General features: G+C 36.4%; 1 protein-coding gene across 9 annotated transcripts in view; it reads right to left on the reverse strand.

The window, feature by feature from the left end:
• The window catches only part of SPAG17 (sperm associated antigen 17), a 294146-nt gene that overhangs the window by 99754 nt on the left and 176796 nt on the right, over positions 1-17596 (reverse strand). For 7 of the 9 annotated variants that reach the window (XM_073234479.1, XM_073234481.1, XM_073234478.1 and 4 more), the window contains exons 21-25: positions 7006-7125; positions 6132-6371; positions 5061-5172; positions 3040-3189; positions 1750-1863 (exon numbers count right to left, since the gene is read on the reverse strand). In XM_073234479.1, coding sequence (XP_073090580.1) covers positions 1750-1863; positions 3040-3189; positions 5061-5172; positions 6132-6371; positions 7006-7125 — 736 coding nt within the window. The remainder of the gene's footprint in view (positions 1-1749; positions 1864-3039; positions 3190-5060; positions 5173-6131; positions 6372-7005; positions 7126-17596) is intronic. The other 2 variants (XM_073234482.1, XM_037021226.2) reach the window with 1 other exon arrangement.

Raw genomic sequence — 17596 nt, forward strand, 5'->3', positions numbered from 1 at the left:
TTGTTGAAAGTGGTGGTATACAGTGCAGGAGAAAGTATTCTGAGCAAGTGGCACAGCATTAGCAAATGGCCAGAGATAAGAGAAAACATATTCAAAAAACTTGAAAGGCACAAAAAGAATAGGTTAGCCAAGATGTGGAAACAACCTAAATGTGTCTTGCCCCAAATTCTGCAATTTGTGGCAACATGGATGATCCTTGAGGATGTTGTACTTAGTGAAGTAAGCCAGTCACAGAAAGACAAATTCTGCATGAATCCATTTACATGAGGTATTTAAGATAATCAAATTCATAGAATCAGAGTAGAATGGTGTTGCCAGGGGCTTGGGGAGAAGGAAATGGAGACTTAATAATTAATGGGCATAAAATATCAGTTAAACAAGATGAATAAGCTCTAGAGAACTATGGATATCCAATTAAGGGAGAAAAATTGGGTTGGAAATTTTTTATTGATTAGCAGATAAAAGTTATTAAATATTAGTATTAGATGTACCCTTGAGGAATTTATAGTATATTTTTCACAAAGACTCATGCCTTCAACTTTTTTAATACACAGGAAACAAAACATTACTTATCCACACTATAAACATTTTCAAATGCAGTACTTATAACCTAAAGTTAGGAACATTTGTTTTAAATGGAATGATTGCATATTAACTCAAGAAGAAAGAAATCACTTAGAAAATAGTATCAACATAGTTCATAGTAGAGTATAAATATCTTAATCTGAAATAATGATAACCTGTGTTCACAAAGGATAGGAATTTTTGGTGACTGTATGTGATAATGGATTTTAAATAACATGATTCGTTAGGCACAAATCACTTCTCCAAGTGCTGGTTTAAAAACAAATCAAATAGAAATTTAAGACAAAATCCCAAATAAACAAAAAATACTAACAAATTTAATGGGCTCCCCAACTCATGAGAGTACTATAATTTTTGGCACAAGGCAGGAAGATTGTAATGATCCATGGGAATATTGTCTCTGCAGAAAAGGACCTACATAGTAAGGCATATAATTGGATTGACATGATCTACACATAGTTTGAAAGTTATATAGCATAGAGTTTATATTTATCTTTAAATTTTGTAAACTTAAAAAAAAATCTGTTGTGGTTATATCCCTGTAAAATGCATGGGCACCCACAAGATTGCCTAATTGGTTCTTGGTAAAGTGACATGTTATTTTGTGGTTTGTAAGGAAATAGCTTCCAGTTGGAGAATTTGTTTACTAAAAGTGGGGTAAAGAAATCCTTCAAGATGTCCAATGAATGGCTCCTTTAAGACTAACGTTCTGAAGCACACTGAGCTGTTCTACAATCAAAGGATTCATAAAAATATTCTGTGGAAAACCAAGAGGATTCCTTGGCAAATCACGCTTTCTTTGACACCAACTAACAAACTTATTTTCATGGACTAGTCAACAAAGATAACTGGAATATATATATGCATGTGTATACATATATACATGATCTTGTATGTATAAGTGATTACATGGAAGATTTTATATATATGCTAAATACAGTTTGAAATGTCAAAACACTTATTTTCTATGTATGGAAGATTTTATATATATACATATATACATGTATATGCACATTTATATGTACACACACACACATATATTCCCACCCTTCAAGAAATGAGGGACATTAAGTCAGAACATGTTTATTAACAGGTGAGCGGACTGAGGATGTACAGACACCCTTGGTCAGGGAACGTTTATTCTTTCCGTTCTGTTTATTTCACCTGGCGCCATTCCGCTCGATCCATAGTAACTTATTGAGAGGCAGAATCCATTTTCCAAGGTGGCAGAAAAAGAGCCAAACTTACTGACAGCTTTATTCTCTGCAGCTGATTGTTCTAAAAGACAAAATCAAATCAAGGACATTTCCATTTTATTAAAAAGAAATGTAAGCAAAACTTAATGCAAAGTAGAAATCACCTAAATAGCTAAGAACATGCCTATGATTAAGTAAATTATGATATATATGAATATACTAATGAATTATTATGAAATTAAAAAATAGCTTGTTTTTCAAAGAATACTTAATGAGTAGAAAAATGCTCATGATGATAATGTAAAAAAGAAATATTATGTGTAGTGGTTACCACTGTGGTGGTAGAATTATGGGCAACTGTTATATTCTTTAAATATTCCTATATTTGCTACTTTTTGAAATAATAAACCATATGCTTTTTTAAGGGCTAATTGTTCGATTTAATTAAAAATACAGTAAATACAAAGGAAATTGAAGCAAACCCATATGTTTTTATATCAGATAAAACATAGAAAAGTAATTAAAATTAAAAAAAATTTCTTGTATACATTCAAGATTGTCAAACATTGTATTCTTGAGTTTGGAAAATACTGTGGCCATAACTAAATTTATTAGTGAGATTTAGTTATTGATCTTATTACTAATTTAGGTCCAAAATATTTTATTTATTAACTCATCTCCTTTTACACATATAATCCTTTTCACTTTGGGCACGAAGCAATTAACTTCCCCAGACGGTATTGCCTAGGGATGTTAAATGGTGTTATCAGGAAGTTTCGTGGTCTAGAATCATTGGACATCCACTTGGATGAGCATAGAAAGAAAGCCCATCATTTGCAGCAAATAGTCAAAAGAGAAACTAAACCTTCAATAGGAATCAATTATTGAGGACCTGAGTCCTAGAGACTGCCCTTGGTCAGGTGCATAAAACAAAATTCAGGCCAGAATGGAATTGTAAACTCAGTTTTGCTACATAACAGTAGCCAGGCTAGGTAGATTCTGTATGACACCTGGAACCAAAAGCTGGGTGCCCACAAGGGGTAAACCAAGTAAGCAGTCCACTATAGACGGACTGTGTACAAGGTATGCACACATTACATTTTGGAAAATGTATATGAGCAGAATGGCAAAACTTTAGCTGCCATCTGGAAAAATTGCACGTGCTAAGTGCAAGGGGCATATGTGTGTTTGTCAAGTGGAGGGGCCTGACAAACTGCTGAAGTGTTAAGGCCCACTGCCACAAAGATGTAGTGCCTACCCATTTCAAGATTGTGTCCTTCCTCTCCTTCTTCTTCCTCATCTTCTGAGGAATAATCCTCTTCCTTTTGCACAATTTCCTTAGGGTCTTTCAAGTGAATTATAAAACTGTGCTTGTCCTTTTTCACTTTCACTTTGATAAAAGTTGGGCCTGAGAAGAATCATGGGATAGAAGATGGGCTGATTATGATGCCCTGTTAATCGGCTTGACAATACATATAAATAATGCAACATAGAACTTAAGTCAGGCAATACCTCTGGATACTACTATTTTTACAACAAGATGCCTAAGGGAATTAAGTGATGGTGGAACTCCAGGAATAAATGGCAGGTTGGGCCAGGGAGATGTTTGCAGACTTCTAATCAAATTATGGAGGAGAAAATAAATTGGTGGAGGCTAATGTATACCTCTGCTCAACTTTATGATTAATCACATGAGATTGTAATCTGAAAGGGTTCTCCAGTTTATAAAGAAAGAAACGTTATAGTAGTTATTATTGTTAGTAAGAGCAGATAAGAATTTTTTTAACAACATATTCTCCCTTCCAGTGTTCTGACTCATTTTTTTGCCTCCACTCTCAGCTGTTTTCTTCTTTTTTAATTCAGCTTTTTCTTTTCAACATTTATTGAGTGATTGTCTCTCAAAATTGGCAGAATTAGTACGAAAACAACATATTTGCTATGAACCATCTGAAATTTACATACATGATATGCAAATCTTAATAAGAGCAAGGAATAGTTACTGAAATAGAACATGTTACAAAACTTGAGTCCAGTGTTTTTCTTAGTTATGTGATTCTGAACTCCATTTTTAATTATTACTAACTGTACCCTATATGCAGGGATGATAGTCAACATATTAAATATATAACATAAAGATGCACACCTTTATGCATTTAATAAAAATCCTCTCTTGCTTTTTTTCCATTTTGTATTTTAAAGAAACAAATCTTACGTAATGAAATGGTCTGGCATTTGATATAAATTGTACTACAACCGTTCTTTAAATAATCTGAACAATTTGCAGGGCATTATATTTTAAAAATCATTGATATGATCTTTTGTTATTATCTAATGATGTTTCCACTTGAGCTGTGATTGCACCTAAGGAAGAGCATCTAACACTTGCAATGATTTCCCCATTGAATTGATAGTTATTAGATGATAAGAAACAAGGAAGGAAAGAAAGAAAGCTATTGAGAAAGAGGGGGCAGAGGAAGGATAGGAGGGGAGAAGGGGTGGGCTGGTGTCATAGGCGGGTGCATAATCTTGTGGACCTTAAAAAAGGTCCTGCTCACATTCCCTCTACACTGACCTGTTCACAGCTCTCAGAGACCACTGCCCCTGACCAGACAGTAAGCTGTCAAATAAAGCTCAGGTCCTCCAACCCACTTGATGGATCTTTAAAATACAGTGAACAGATAAGCAAGCCCTGCAGGATGTCCCTGATAGGATCTCTTGAGCACAGATCTGCTCTTGCCTTGAAAAGAATTCAGCATTTCCTTTAGAGGGTTTCCAGACTACATACATCCTTCTTAACTCGTATACTACACCCGTCTCCCACTTAGACTTCTGAATCCAGAGGCAATTTCTCTAAAGGTAAAATAACTGGATATTGGCAGCAGGCCCCAAGCTCTGTGCTCCGGAGCCAGACCAGAAGTTTGCTCTAAATTCAGTATGTGCTTGGATCTGAGGTAACACTATGTATTGTAATTAATCTTATTAATTAACAATTGACTTATTGCAATTACTGTTATACTATTTTCCAATCATATAGAAATATTTTAATAACTGGAATGTTCATATTAGTCCCAGCTAACCTCTCAGCTGGCCCGTGCCTTGCAGAAACAATTATAAGCATGTGAAGTCTGAAAATGCTGACTGTGGTGCATAAATGAATCACAGTGGGCACATTACCACTCTCACCTATCACAGTCAGGAGTAAAAAAGCCCCAGGATGATCTAAAATGAGTTAATATTTTCCAAGCTAGTTAATATTAACCAGCTGCTTTCAAAATGTACCTTTTTCAAATATGGTCTTTTCTACTTCAATCTGTCCTCCATCTGAAGGATACAGATAATTACTTGTTCCTGAGATTTGGATGGGTTTATCTCCCATATTGTATCCACGAAACTAGAAGAGAAAACATCACGCTTTGAGTGTGGAACTACAGCTGACAAAAATGAACTCATCAGTGTGAGCCAATTAAAGTTGTCATAATCTTAATTTCTGCTAAATGATTTGTCTGTCACTTTGTAGACTTAGAGGCTAGTGTCCATATCATTTCCAGCACATCCTGGTATGTTACAATAACAAGCGGAATAAGAGGAGGTCGATGCTTTTAAACTCTGCTCACTGGAGCATCTTTATAACCCAGGGCAAATCAAATCATTGTACTATTGCCAAGGCAGTGCGAGAAGAAATTATTTTCTCTTTCATTGGCTGTTAATGTTTTGTTCCAAGTGAATTGATATATTGAGGAGCGTTGACACTTTACTCTTTAGGAGTTCATATGTTAAAGATTTTTTAAATAAGTGTTGCTAATAGAGCTCCAAGTGATTCAGATGTATGCTAAAGTCTGAGAACAACTGGCATACTGTAGTAGCTAGAAACATCAAGGGATGTTAGTTTCAATTTTTTTTCCATTAAATTTTCTTCATTAAACCGTTTGAAGGAGAGATTGGCAAAGGGAAGATCTTACAAAAGCATACTAGCAAAAACCTGGATCCTGACAGAGAGGCAAGTATCATTTGCAACAGATAAAGCCAACCATGGGTCCTCTTTGACCTATCAGAGTCGATTATTTACATAAACCTACATGAATGCTTTTGTGTCAGGTTCCCCTCTTTCCCCCTCTAGCAACCTGGCAAGAAGAACTGGCCCTGAGGGTGTTCCCATCTCAGCGACCCACCGCAAAGAAGGTCCTGGACATCAGAGGGTGGGCATAGGTCTGAGGGTGTCTCTGCCAAAAGAAACCCAAGGCCTTCTGTTCTGACAGCGAAGACTAAGAGCCCTATGTTTCCAAGGAAGCTGTGTTTTTCCCAAAATAATTAGTAATGACCCAATCAGGCTTTTTAGGAAACTGATTTTACCGGATAAACGATCTCAGGTGCTGGTTGCCGGAGGGCCTCCTCCGGTACTTCTGGAATCTTCATTTGCTCTTCTCTAGCTTCTTCCTTGGAAGAAGATTTTTTCTTCAAAATCCTACTATCTTCCTTCTCTATCTGTTCCTGGCCTTTCTTCTTACCAAATTCCTTACTCTTCTTTTCTGCTTTTTTTTCTTCCTTCAAGCATTCTTCTTCTGCTAACCGATCTTGTTCTTTTTTCCATGCCTGTAAACACATTTAAAAATTTATCAGGTTTTTGGATCTAATCAGATACAGTTCGGATTCATTTTGGAAAACACTGAACATGAACTTTGTAAGTGGTACCTCTGACAAATCAAAACAGTGAGCTAAAACTTTGGAGTCATTCTTGATTCTCTTTCTCTCACTAATTTCTGTATACTACGTCTTGCCTGTTCTTTTCAGAGAGCTCTCCCTATGTCCACTTTTCTCACATTCTTTCATGATTTTATTTAGCTTGGGTCTTTTTTTTATCTTTAACTGAACTCCTGCACCAGTCTCTTAGCTGGTCCCATTCCCAATTTAAGTACCATCCATGGTTAATCAGCAATATGGTAGATTAGATGTCCAAAGGAACATTCCTGGCATAAAATGTTTAAAAAATGCTGGATAAAATATGAAAAGCATCATTGTAATGCATAGCAAGGCAGCCAGCAAAGTAAAGGGTATGAGGAAGCTCTGATGCAGTGGGGAACAGAGCACTGGAGGTGGCGGTTTCTCAGGGTTATCTGCCTATCGCTGTCAGCCCAGAACTTGAGTTTTAATGGTTATGAGATTAGAGCCCTAACCTGGGAGATCATATCGGAGACCACTGAATACAGCAGGTACTTAAAAATTATACCTTCATGGGTGAATTAGAAAAACTTCTTGCTCCATAAGGAAGACCATGCATTCCTTGGCCCTGAGTTAATGACAGGAGAGGCGTAGAGGATGTGGAGAAAAATGTCCCCAAGGTGTTAGGCTGGAGAAAAGAAAAACAAGGACATGCAAACAGAAGAGAGAGATGCCATAGGGGGAGAACAGACCAGACCCCAAAGTCGTGCCGTATATGGAAATGGGACAGCTCTCCCTGAATTCCATCCTGATGTGCTAAGACCAGGATTGTCAGCCTCCTCCCTCTTGGATAGAAAAAAGTTTCTAGTTGACTATTATGTCACCTTTAGCCAATCATACCTCTCAACACCCCCTAGGATAGCTTGCCCACTCCTCCCCCTCCTAATCCCTTATAAGCGCCCCACCTCCCTAACCAGGTGTGACTTCTCTGGCCTCCGGCAAGAAGGCCATAGAACCTCACCCGGGGGTATTTAAATAAATTACCTGGCCTTTTGTTGCCTCTCTTTGCCTGCTTATTCCGGCTAGAATTTATCTTATACAAGGAACCCCTAACCACAAGCCTGTCCTCACACAGGTTTATGGCCAAAATGCATATTACCGAACACCTTTATTCTAAAAAGGTTGTAGTTTGATAGAAGCTCACAAATGAAAATCACAAAACATAAGGAAGTAAGCCCAAAGCAAGAACCTGAGGAAAAACAAACTGTGAAATTATTCTCAGACTCCAGATATTGGGATTAACAGAAACAGAATATAAAGTATTTTAGAATGCTTAAATAAAGAAAAGGAGCCATCAAAAGTATAAGTAAGAAACAAGAGAGTATGTGTGGGTAAAATTGTAATATTTCCAGAATATCTCACCTGGCTTTAGTACATCTGCATATCAATAGGCGTTCAGAGGTGGAAAGAAGTATGGTTTTAGTGCATTTGCATCATTCCTCAGGAATGGAGAGAAGTTCATCTACATATTAATGGATAATTACCTGGGCAACCAAGGGTGTGTCTGAACCTGAGAGGTTAAGGGGAGGGGGCTGGCTTGCTTGTTTGCCGGCTTCTTCCAGAGCAGAGGAGAAAGATGACCTGGGACTGCAGTTTGTGAGCAACAAACGGGTTTTAAACTTTATTTCTCCCTTTGACTGATTTCGGGTTTTTGGAGGTATTTTGCCCCAGGATTTCCTCTCCATGGACTTACATCTGGCAGTAGTTGGCAGGCCTCCTCTGAACCTGAAATCTGTCATAAGCGGTGTGACCTTTGGGAGAGCCACCCCTAGAAATGATAGGGAGAAGTGGCTCTGATGCTGAGGAAAGTGTGTCTACACTCATGTGGTCATGGAGGCACCACCACTGCTGCTGGCCATGCCAACCCCAGCCCGTGGCCTGAGCCTAAGGCTACTGCTTCTGCCACTGCTGCTGGCTGGAGCCTGGTCACAACTATGGAAAGGAGCAGAGGTCTGGGTCACCTTGATAGAGAAGCATCTGGCTGCTGTGTACCATGCCTTGCTGCCTACAAAGCCCATCGCCGGAACTGCTCCAACCAAGATAATAACCACCTATCCCATCGCGGGGTGGGTGAGAGTCTGGACCCAAAGGCCACAGAGTTGTGTGGCACAGACACCTACCAAATACCATGTGACTGGCCATTTGCCTTTGGTATCCCCAGGGAATGATGAAGCAGACACATTGGCCCAGGTGTGCTGGCTAGAAGGAAAGCCTGCCTCTGATGTGACCCAATGGCTACATCAGCATTTGTTGCACACAAGGCAAAAGACAATGTGGGCTATAGCCCATTGGTGGGGCTTGCCACTGACCTTTGAAGAAGTCAGCTGAGCCTGGAAGGAGGGCCCTGCACATTGTGCAGGTCAGCAAACCACCAAGAAGGGGCCTAGAGTGTCTCTTTGCAGCCTATGGCCAGTCACTGGTGATTGAGAGCAATCAAGGCACCCACTTTATTGAACATGTGTTGCAAGGATGGGTGCAGCAATTAAGAAGAAAATGGATGTGGCTCTGGACATTTTGACACATGGACCAGTGATAGCTAGCTCTTCTGGCACCTTGGGGAAAAGGTCTGGAAGCTGGCTTCCTGGGTATTCCTGGAATAACAGCAAAGTGACCCCCCCAAAATCAATTATTTGCTTCTACTGTCTTTGTGTCCTGGATGCACCCCCTCACTGCAGCTGCCCTATGATGGCTGGAATGGATGAGTTTTGGACTTAATCTGCATGGGACTTTGAACCTAGCTGAATCCTCTGGCTTGAGAATTATGATTGTGTTGCTGTTGTAAAGAAAAGAAGTGCTTAAAGAGAGGCTTGACTTTGTCTAATGTTTGGTAAAAGTTTGTGAGTAATCTAGCATGGTTATTAGGACTGAGTAAACAAGTACAGAAACATATTTTGTGTTTAGTGAGAGATTGTGCTGTAAAGTACATTTACTTAATCTGCATAGGCTGAATCCTCTGGTTTGAAGATTATCATGATTTTATTGTTGCTATTGCATGCCATAAGTTTGGTCGGAAGAGGGGGAATGAGTAAATTGTAAGGTGAGATTTCTGGAGGGGTGGCCTATGGGTAAAATTGTAATATTTCCAGAATATCTTGCCTGGCTTTAGTACATCTGCATATCAGTAGGCATTCAGAGGTGGAAAGAAGTATGGCTTTAGTGCATTTGCATCATTCCTCAGGGGTGGAGAGAAGTTCATCTTCAGATCAGTGGGTAATTACCTGGGCAAAGCAGGGCTTATTTGTATCTGAGAGATGAGGGGGAGGGCCGGTTTTGTTTCTGCCAGAGCAGGAAAGAGAGAAACAGCCCCAGACTGCAGTTTGTGAGCAATAAACAGATTTTAAACTTTATTTCTCCCTTTGACTGATTTTGCTTTTTAGAGGTATTTTGCCCTGGGATTTCCTCTCTCTGGACTTATAGTATGGAAAATAGCAAGGTGAGTTTGAAAGTCCTCTGGGAAATGGAAAAGAACTTTTGAAACGGTAATATTTGAACAGATAATGGCTGAGACATTTCCAGAGTTGAAGAAAGACACTAATCCTTAAATTCAGGAAGACCAATGGATCAAAAACAAGAAATAACAGTGGTGTGCTGGACCTGGCTCATACTGACTTGAAAGAGTTTATTGTTAAATTTTCAGGAATTCTGCAATCTGGTTGTTAACCACAGTCATTATTAAAAATTAAATTATATAAATGCACAATTAAATAATGTAAACATATATGTATATGCATACTTTATAATATAAATAAAGGCAATAAATGCATAAAACTTACCACTTTCTTAATTATTTTGTTACATTTCACTATTATCTATGCTTTTGAAATTATGCCAATGATATCTGTACCATAGAAATACAATATAATGATATGCTATTGTATATTGTTTCCAACTGCATTCAGTGATGTCATATGAAATCAACTATAATGGGGGTATTTACACTACAGATATCAGCAGATGCTACAAATTAGGGATTGATTATTTGTTGAATCTAGAATTAAAAGTGGTGGAGAAAATGTTAATGGAGGTGAATTTAAAAGTGTGTCATGTTTGGAGTTGTTACATTGTACTAGAACAAAAAATTGAGGAAATATTATTCTAGTATTTAAAAACTATTATCTGATTCAGCAAATAAGTCACTCATGTTATTGATGAGTGAGTGAGACATATTCCTTTTGTCTCACTTGTTCATGTCAATGAAAATATCAATCACATTCATTTGTCAGCTGTAACCACAGGTTGGCTAAAGATATAAGAACTTAGCAAAATTCAATGAAAAGCATTCTGTGAGAATCAACTGGCTAAATGTAATTTACAAAAAGTATTACATGTTTTATTATTTGTAAATTGTGCACTATACATATTATATATTAGTAAAATTTAGAATAAACTTATGCATGCACATGTTGATATATACACATTTTTTTCTTTCCTAGAGAGCTATTGCTAAACAGTTTAGCAGTAACCACTGAATGTTTTCAAAGCTGCTAGCGAGAAAAGATAAACTATCAAGGAATGACAAATTAGACCAACTATCAATCTATTAACAACTACACGGTCAGCCAGGAAAATGTAGAATAATATCTTGAGAGTTCTAAAAAAGTCAATCAAGAATTTTATAAATGAAAACCATGTTTAATGAATAAGGGTAAAGTAAAGCCATTTTTCAAATAAGTAAAAACTGAGGTTTACTAGAAAAAACCCCCTCTAGGGAAAGTTCTAAAGGAAATAATCCCAAGATATGAGATGTGAGAAGAAATGCTTATAAAAACAAGTGGTAAACCTGGGGTTAAATCAAAATAAATAGACCATCTAAAACAATGACAATAAAAATGTCTAATTTATAGGAACATGATAATCAAGATAAAACTTAAACATAAGTTGGGAGGGGGAAAGTAAATTTTAATTAGTTTGAATAGTTCCTTGTATTGTTCTGGAAGAAAGTAAAGATATTAAGATATTAAGATTTCATTAGATTTTATGTATAAGTTGAATTTCTATAAAAACAACAAGTAGAATAGAAAAAAGTGTATATATTCTAAACATTTCCTATCAAGGGCCAGTTAGTAAATATTTCAGTCTCTTTGGGTCAATAGGTAAAATCAAGGACATTATGTTGGTACTTAGGTAACAAGCAAGAGAAGTAGTTTCTGCAAATATTTTATTGACAAATGATTGTGTACTTTTTTTTTTGCAATACAGGTCTACTAATAAGAAAAAAAAGAAATCTTTTGCGGGAGAGTAACATTTCACTTAATTAGTGTTATAATTTGCATTCCCTATCATCAGAATGATTGCAAATGAAAAGACTGATGACAAAAGAAGGCAAGAAAGGTGAAAAAAAAAAAAAGGACTATAGAAAAGGCAGGAAAAGAAAACATACCTTTGATGAAGAAATTCCAAACATATAATTAATTAGAATATGTATAAACAATATAATTCTCTTGTTAAATGAGAGATCATAAGACATGAGTTTTAAAAAACTCTAGTGTATAGTCCCCACTGGCAGGAGACTCTTAAAATATGACACAGAAAGATGAAAATAAAGAGATGGAATTTGCCACTTACATGCTATCTAAAAGAAAGCTCTTATCCTATTATTTTTCTTTACTAATATTAGAATCAGCTTTTCACATTTCATAAATCTCTTGAGATTTTGGTAGGAATTACAGTGTATTTAATTTCCTAAATTGAATCTTCTCCTCCATTACCATGGTATATTTTCCCACTTATTTAGGTGTTAAATGTTCTTTGATAATATGTTGTGATTTACTCCATAAAGACTTTGCATAGTGTTATTAATTTATTTTTCTTGGTACCTTATAGTATTGTTACACTCATGAGTGATATTTGTTTTCTATTACATTTTCTAACTGGTTATTGCTGGTGAAAGGAACTCCACTGATTTTTTTACATGCTAATCTTCTTTACAGCAACCTTGGTATACTTCCTCAATTCATTAAAAAAGCCAACATAACAAGTAACAAGAGACAAAGAAGGATATTTCATAATGATAAAAGGGTCAGTCCAACAGGAGGATATAACTGTTATAAATATCTATGCACCCAACACAGAAGCACCTACATATATGAAACAAATACTAACAGAATTAAAGGGGGGAAATAGAATGCAATGCATTCATTTTAGGAGACTTCAAAAAACCACCCACTCCAAAGGACAGATCAACCAGACAGAAAATAAGTACAGAGACAGAGGCACTGAAAAAAATATTAGAACAGATGGACCTAATGGATATCTACAGAATTCTACACCCAAAAGCAACAGGATATACATTGTTCTCAAGTGCACATGGAATATTTTCAAGAAAAGATCATATACTAGGCCACAAAAACAACCTCAGTAAATTCAAAAAGATTGAAATTGTACCAACCAGCTTCTCAGATTACAAAGGTATGAAACTGGAAATAAATTACACAAAGAAAACGAAGAAGCCCACAAACATGTGGAGGCTTAATAATATGCTCCTAAATACTCAATGGATCAATGACCAAATAAAAACAGAGATCAAGCAATATATGGAGACAAATGACAACAGTGATTCAACAACACAAAATCTGTGGGACACAGCAAAAGTCGTGCTTAGAGGGAAACATATTGCAATACAAGCCTACCTCAGGAAAGAAGAACAATCCCAAATGAACAGTCTAAACTCACAATTAATGAAACTAGAAAAGGAAGAACAAATGAGGCCCAAAGTCAATAGAAAGAAGGACATAATAAAGATTAAATCAGAAATAAATAAAATTGAGACGAATAAAAACAATATAAAGAATCAATGAAAATAGGAGTTGGTTCTTCGAGAAAATAAACAAAACAGATAAACCCCTAGCCAGAATTATCAAGAAAAAAATAGAGTCTACACACAAACAGAATCAGAAGTGAGAAAGGAAAAATCACTACAGACACCACAGAAATACAAAGAATTATGAGAGAATACTATGAAAAATTATATGCTAACAAATGGGATAACCTAGAAGAAATAGACAACTTTCTAGAAAAATATAACCTTCCAAGGCTGACCCAGGAAGAAACAGAAAATCTGAATAGACCAATAACCAGCAAAGAAATTGAATTGGTAATCAAAAAACTATGTAAGAACAAAACTTCTGGGCCAAATGGCTTCACTGCCAAATTTTATCAAACATTTATTGAAGACCAATACCCATCCTCCTTAAAGTTTTCCAAAGAGTAGAAGAGGAGGGAATACTTCCAAACTCATTCTACGAGGCCAACATCACTCTAATACCAAAACCAGACAAAGATGCCACAAAAAAGGAAAATTACAGACCAATATACCTGATGAACATAGATGCAAAAATACTTGATGAAATATTAGCAAACTGAATTCAAAAATACATCAAAAAGATCATCCATCATGATCAAGTGGGATTCATCCCACGGACGCAAGGATGGTACAACATTGGAAAATCCATCAACATCATCCACTACATCAACAAAAAGGACAAAAACCACATGATCATCTCCAGGGATGCTGAAAAAGCATTTGATAAAATTCAACATCCATTCTTGATAAAAACTCAACAAAATGGGTATAGAAGGCAAGTACCTCAACATAATAAAGGCCATATAGACAAACCCACAGCTAACATTATACTTAACAGCGAGAAGCTGAAAGCTTTTCCTTTAAGATGGGGAACAAGACAAGGATGCCCACTCTTCCCACTTCTTTTGAACATAGTTCTGGAGGTCCTAACCATGGAAATCAGACAACAGAAAGAAATAAAAGGCATCCAGATTGGCAAGGAAGAAGTCAAACTGTCCCTGTTTGCAGATGACATTATATTGTACATAAAAAACCCTAAAGAATCCACTTCAAAACTACTAGATCTAATATCTGAATTCAGCAAAGCTGCAGGATACAAAATTAATACACAGAAATCTATTGCATTCCTATACACTAATGGTGCACTAGCAGAAAGAGAAATCAGGAAAACAATTCCATTCACAATTGCATCTAAAGAATAGAATACCTAGGAATAAACCTAACCAAGGAAGTGTAAGACCTATACCCTGAAAACTACAAGACACTCTTAAGAGAAATTAAAGAGGACACTAAGACATGGAAATTCATCCCATGCTCTTGGCTAGGAAGAATTAATATTGTCAAAATGGCCATCCTGCCTAAAGCAATCTACAGATTCAATGCAATCCCTGTCAAAATACCAACAGCATTCTTCAATGAACTAGGGCAAATCATTCTAAAATTCATATGGAATGACAAAAGACCCTGAATGGCCAAAGCAATCCTGAGAAGGAAAAATAAAGCAGAGGGAATTAAGCTCCCTGACTTCAAGCTCTACTACAAAGTCACAGTAATCAAGACAATTTGGTACTGGCACAAGAACAGACCCATAGACCAGTGGAACAGAATAGAGAGTCCAGATATAAATCCAAGCATTTGTGGTCAATTAATATATGATAAAGGAGCCATGGATATACAATGGGGAAATGACAGCCTCTTCAACAGCTGGTATTGGCAAAACTAGACAGCTACATGTAAGAGAATGAAACTGGATCATTGTCTAACCCCATACACAAAAGTAAACTCAAATAGATCAAAGACCTGAATGTAAGTCATGAAACCATAAAACTCTTAGAAAAAAATATAGGCAAAAATCTATGGGACATAAACATGAGCAACTTCTTCATGAACATATCTCCCCAGGCAAGGGAAACAAAAGCAAAAATAAACAAGTGGGACTATATCAAACTAAAAAGCTTCTGTACAGCAAAGGATACCATCAGTAGAACAAAAAGACATTCTACAGTATAGGAGAATATATTCATAAATGACATATCTGATAAGGGGCTGATTTCCAAATTATATAAAGAGCTCATGCAACTCAACAAACAGAAAGCAAAAAAGCCAATTAAAAAATGGGCAGAGGAGCTGAACAGACACTTCTACAAAGAAGAAATTCAGATGGCCAACAGGCACATGAAAAGATGCTCCGCATCACTAATCATCAGAGAAACACAAATTAAAACCACAGTGAGATATCACTTCACACCAGTTAGGATGGCCAACATCCAAAAGACAAACAACAACAAATGTTGGCAAGGATGTGGAGAAAGGGAAACCCTCCTACACTTCTGGTGGGTATGTAAACTAGTTCAACCATTGTGGAAAACAGTATGGAGGTTCCTCAAAAAACTAAAAATAGAAATACCATTTGACCCAGGAATTCCAGTCCTAGGAATTTACCCTAAGAATGCAGCAGCCCAGTTTGAAAAAGACATATGCACCCCTATGTTTATCGCAGTACTATTTACAATAGCCAAGATATGGAAGCAACCTCACTGTCCATCAGTAGATGAATGGATAAAGAAGATGTGGTACATATACACAATGGAATATTATTCAGCTATAAGAAGAAAACAAATCCTACCATTTGCAGCAACATGGATGGAGCTAGAGGGTATTATGCTTAGTGAAATAAGCTGGGCAGAGAAAGTAAGTTTCAAATGATTTCATTTACCTGTGGAGTATAACAACAAAGCAAAAACTTAAGGAACAAAACAGCAGCAGACTCACAGTACCCAAGAATGGACTAATAATGACCAAAGGGAAAGGGACTGGGGAGGATGGGTGGGAAGGGAGGGATATGGGGGAAAAAGGGGCCTTGCAATTAGCACACACAATGTAGGGGGTTGGGGACATGGGAAAGGCAGTATATACAGAGAAGACAAGTAATGATTCTATAGCATCTTACTACGCTGATGGACAGTCACTGTAATGGGGTTTTTGGGGGGGATTTGATAATAAGGGGAGGATAGTAACCATAATGTTGTTTAAGTAGTTGTACATTAATGATACCAAAAAAAAAAAAGCCAACATAACCTTAATACTTGCTAATAACAACACAAAAGTCCATAGACTAATTTCATTCATCATAGACACAAAAATTCTAGATAAAATACTATCAAATCGAACCCAATTGTTTGTTAAAATAACATGCTTGAAAAAATAGTGCTATAATTTTTCATCTATTATGTGCATGATGATGGTCCCAGGAACTTATTAAAAATAAAATTCCTAGATTTTACTCTGAAAGACTCAGTTAGTGTGTAGTGAAGGTATCTGTATTTTAAGTTTCTCCTCCCCTGAGACCGCTAGGCTACTGTGTTATATGTGGTTATGTAGGATTAGGACTAAATTTAGGAAATGCTGAAGAGAAGTTTGTTTTAGAAATGCAAAGGTTACTCATATTGTTTAATCAATCTCCATAATTCAATATACCAACAAAATAAAAAGGAGAATTAAGAGGTATTAGTTTTAATATATTAGTAGACATTAAAATGTTTTAATAAAATTAAGCAGCAATTCATAATAAACTTAAAGATTTGCCATGTAATTATCTTTACCATTAAGACCAAGAAGTCAGTGAGGCTCACCAACATTAACCAATAGGCTCACCAACATTAACCAATAATCTTTTAAGGTTTATTGCATCCTGATGGAGCTGGGGAAGTCAGCTCTTGCTTACCCAATATTCAAGCTTACAGCAAAGCTATTATAATTAAAATAGTATGGTACTTGCCAAGGAGTAATTAAATAGGTGACTGAAACACAATACAAAACAGCATTCAAAAGTGGATTCAAAATAATAAATGGGTACCTGATATGTGATACAGTCAACATTCCAATTTGGTGTTGGGTGTAATGTCACATTAATTAAATGGTACTAGTAAAATGACAGTCCATCTGGGCAAAGAAAATGTTAGGTCCTTATATTATACTATAAAAAATGAATTTTAGGTAGACTAGATATCTGAATGTAAAAAAGTGTATCTGTAAAAATATTCTCAGAGAGTACAGTCAAATTAATGTATAATCTCAGGGTGGAATCAATTTGATGGAACCAAAAACACAGAAGCCCTGAAACCACAAAAAGAATGACAGATTATTAAAACCTTTCTTTTTATAAACCCTAACAAATATACCCCAAATGCACAAATCCTAAGTGAACAGTGGAATTAATTGCCACCATGTAGACACTTACGTAACCATCACCTAGTCAAGAAACAGACTGTGTCTCCAGCTCACCAGAAGCCCTCTG

Source organism: Manis javanica, chromosome 4 (assembly GCF_040802235.1).
Source record: "Manis javanica isolate MJ-LG chromosome 4, MJ_LKY, whole genome shotgun sequence".
Classification (NCBI taxonomy): Eukaryota; Metazoa; Chordata; class Mammalia; order Pholidota; family Manidae; genus Manis; species Manis javanica.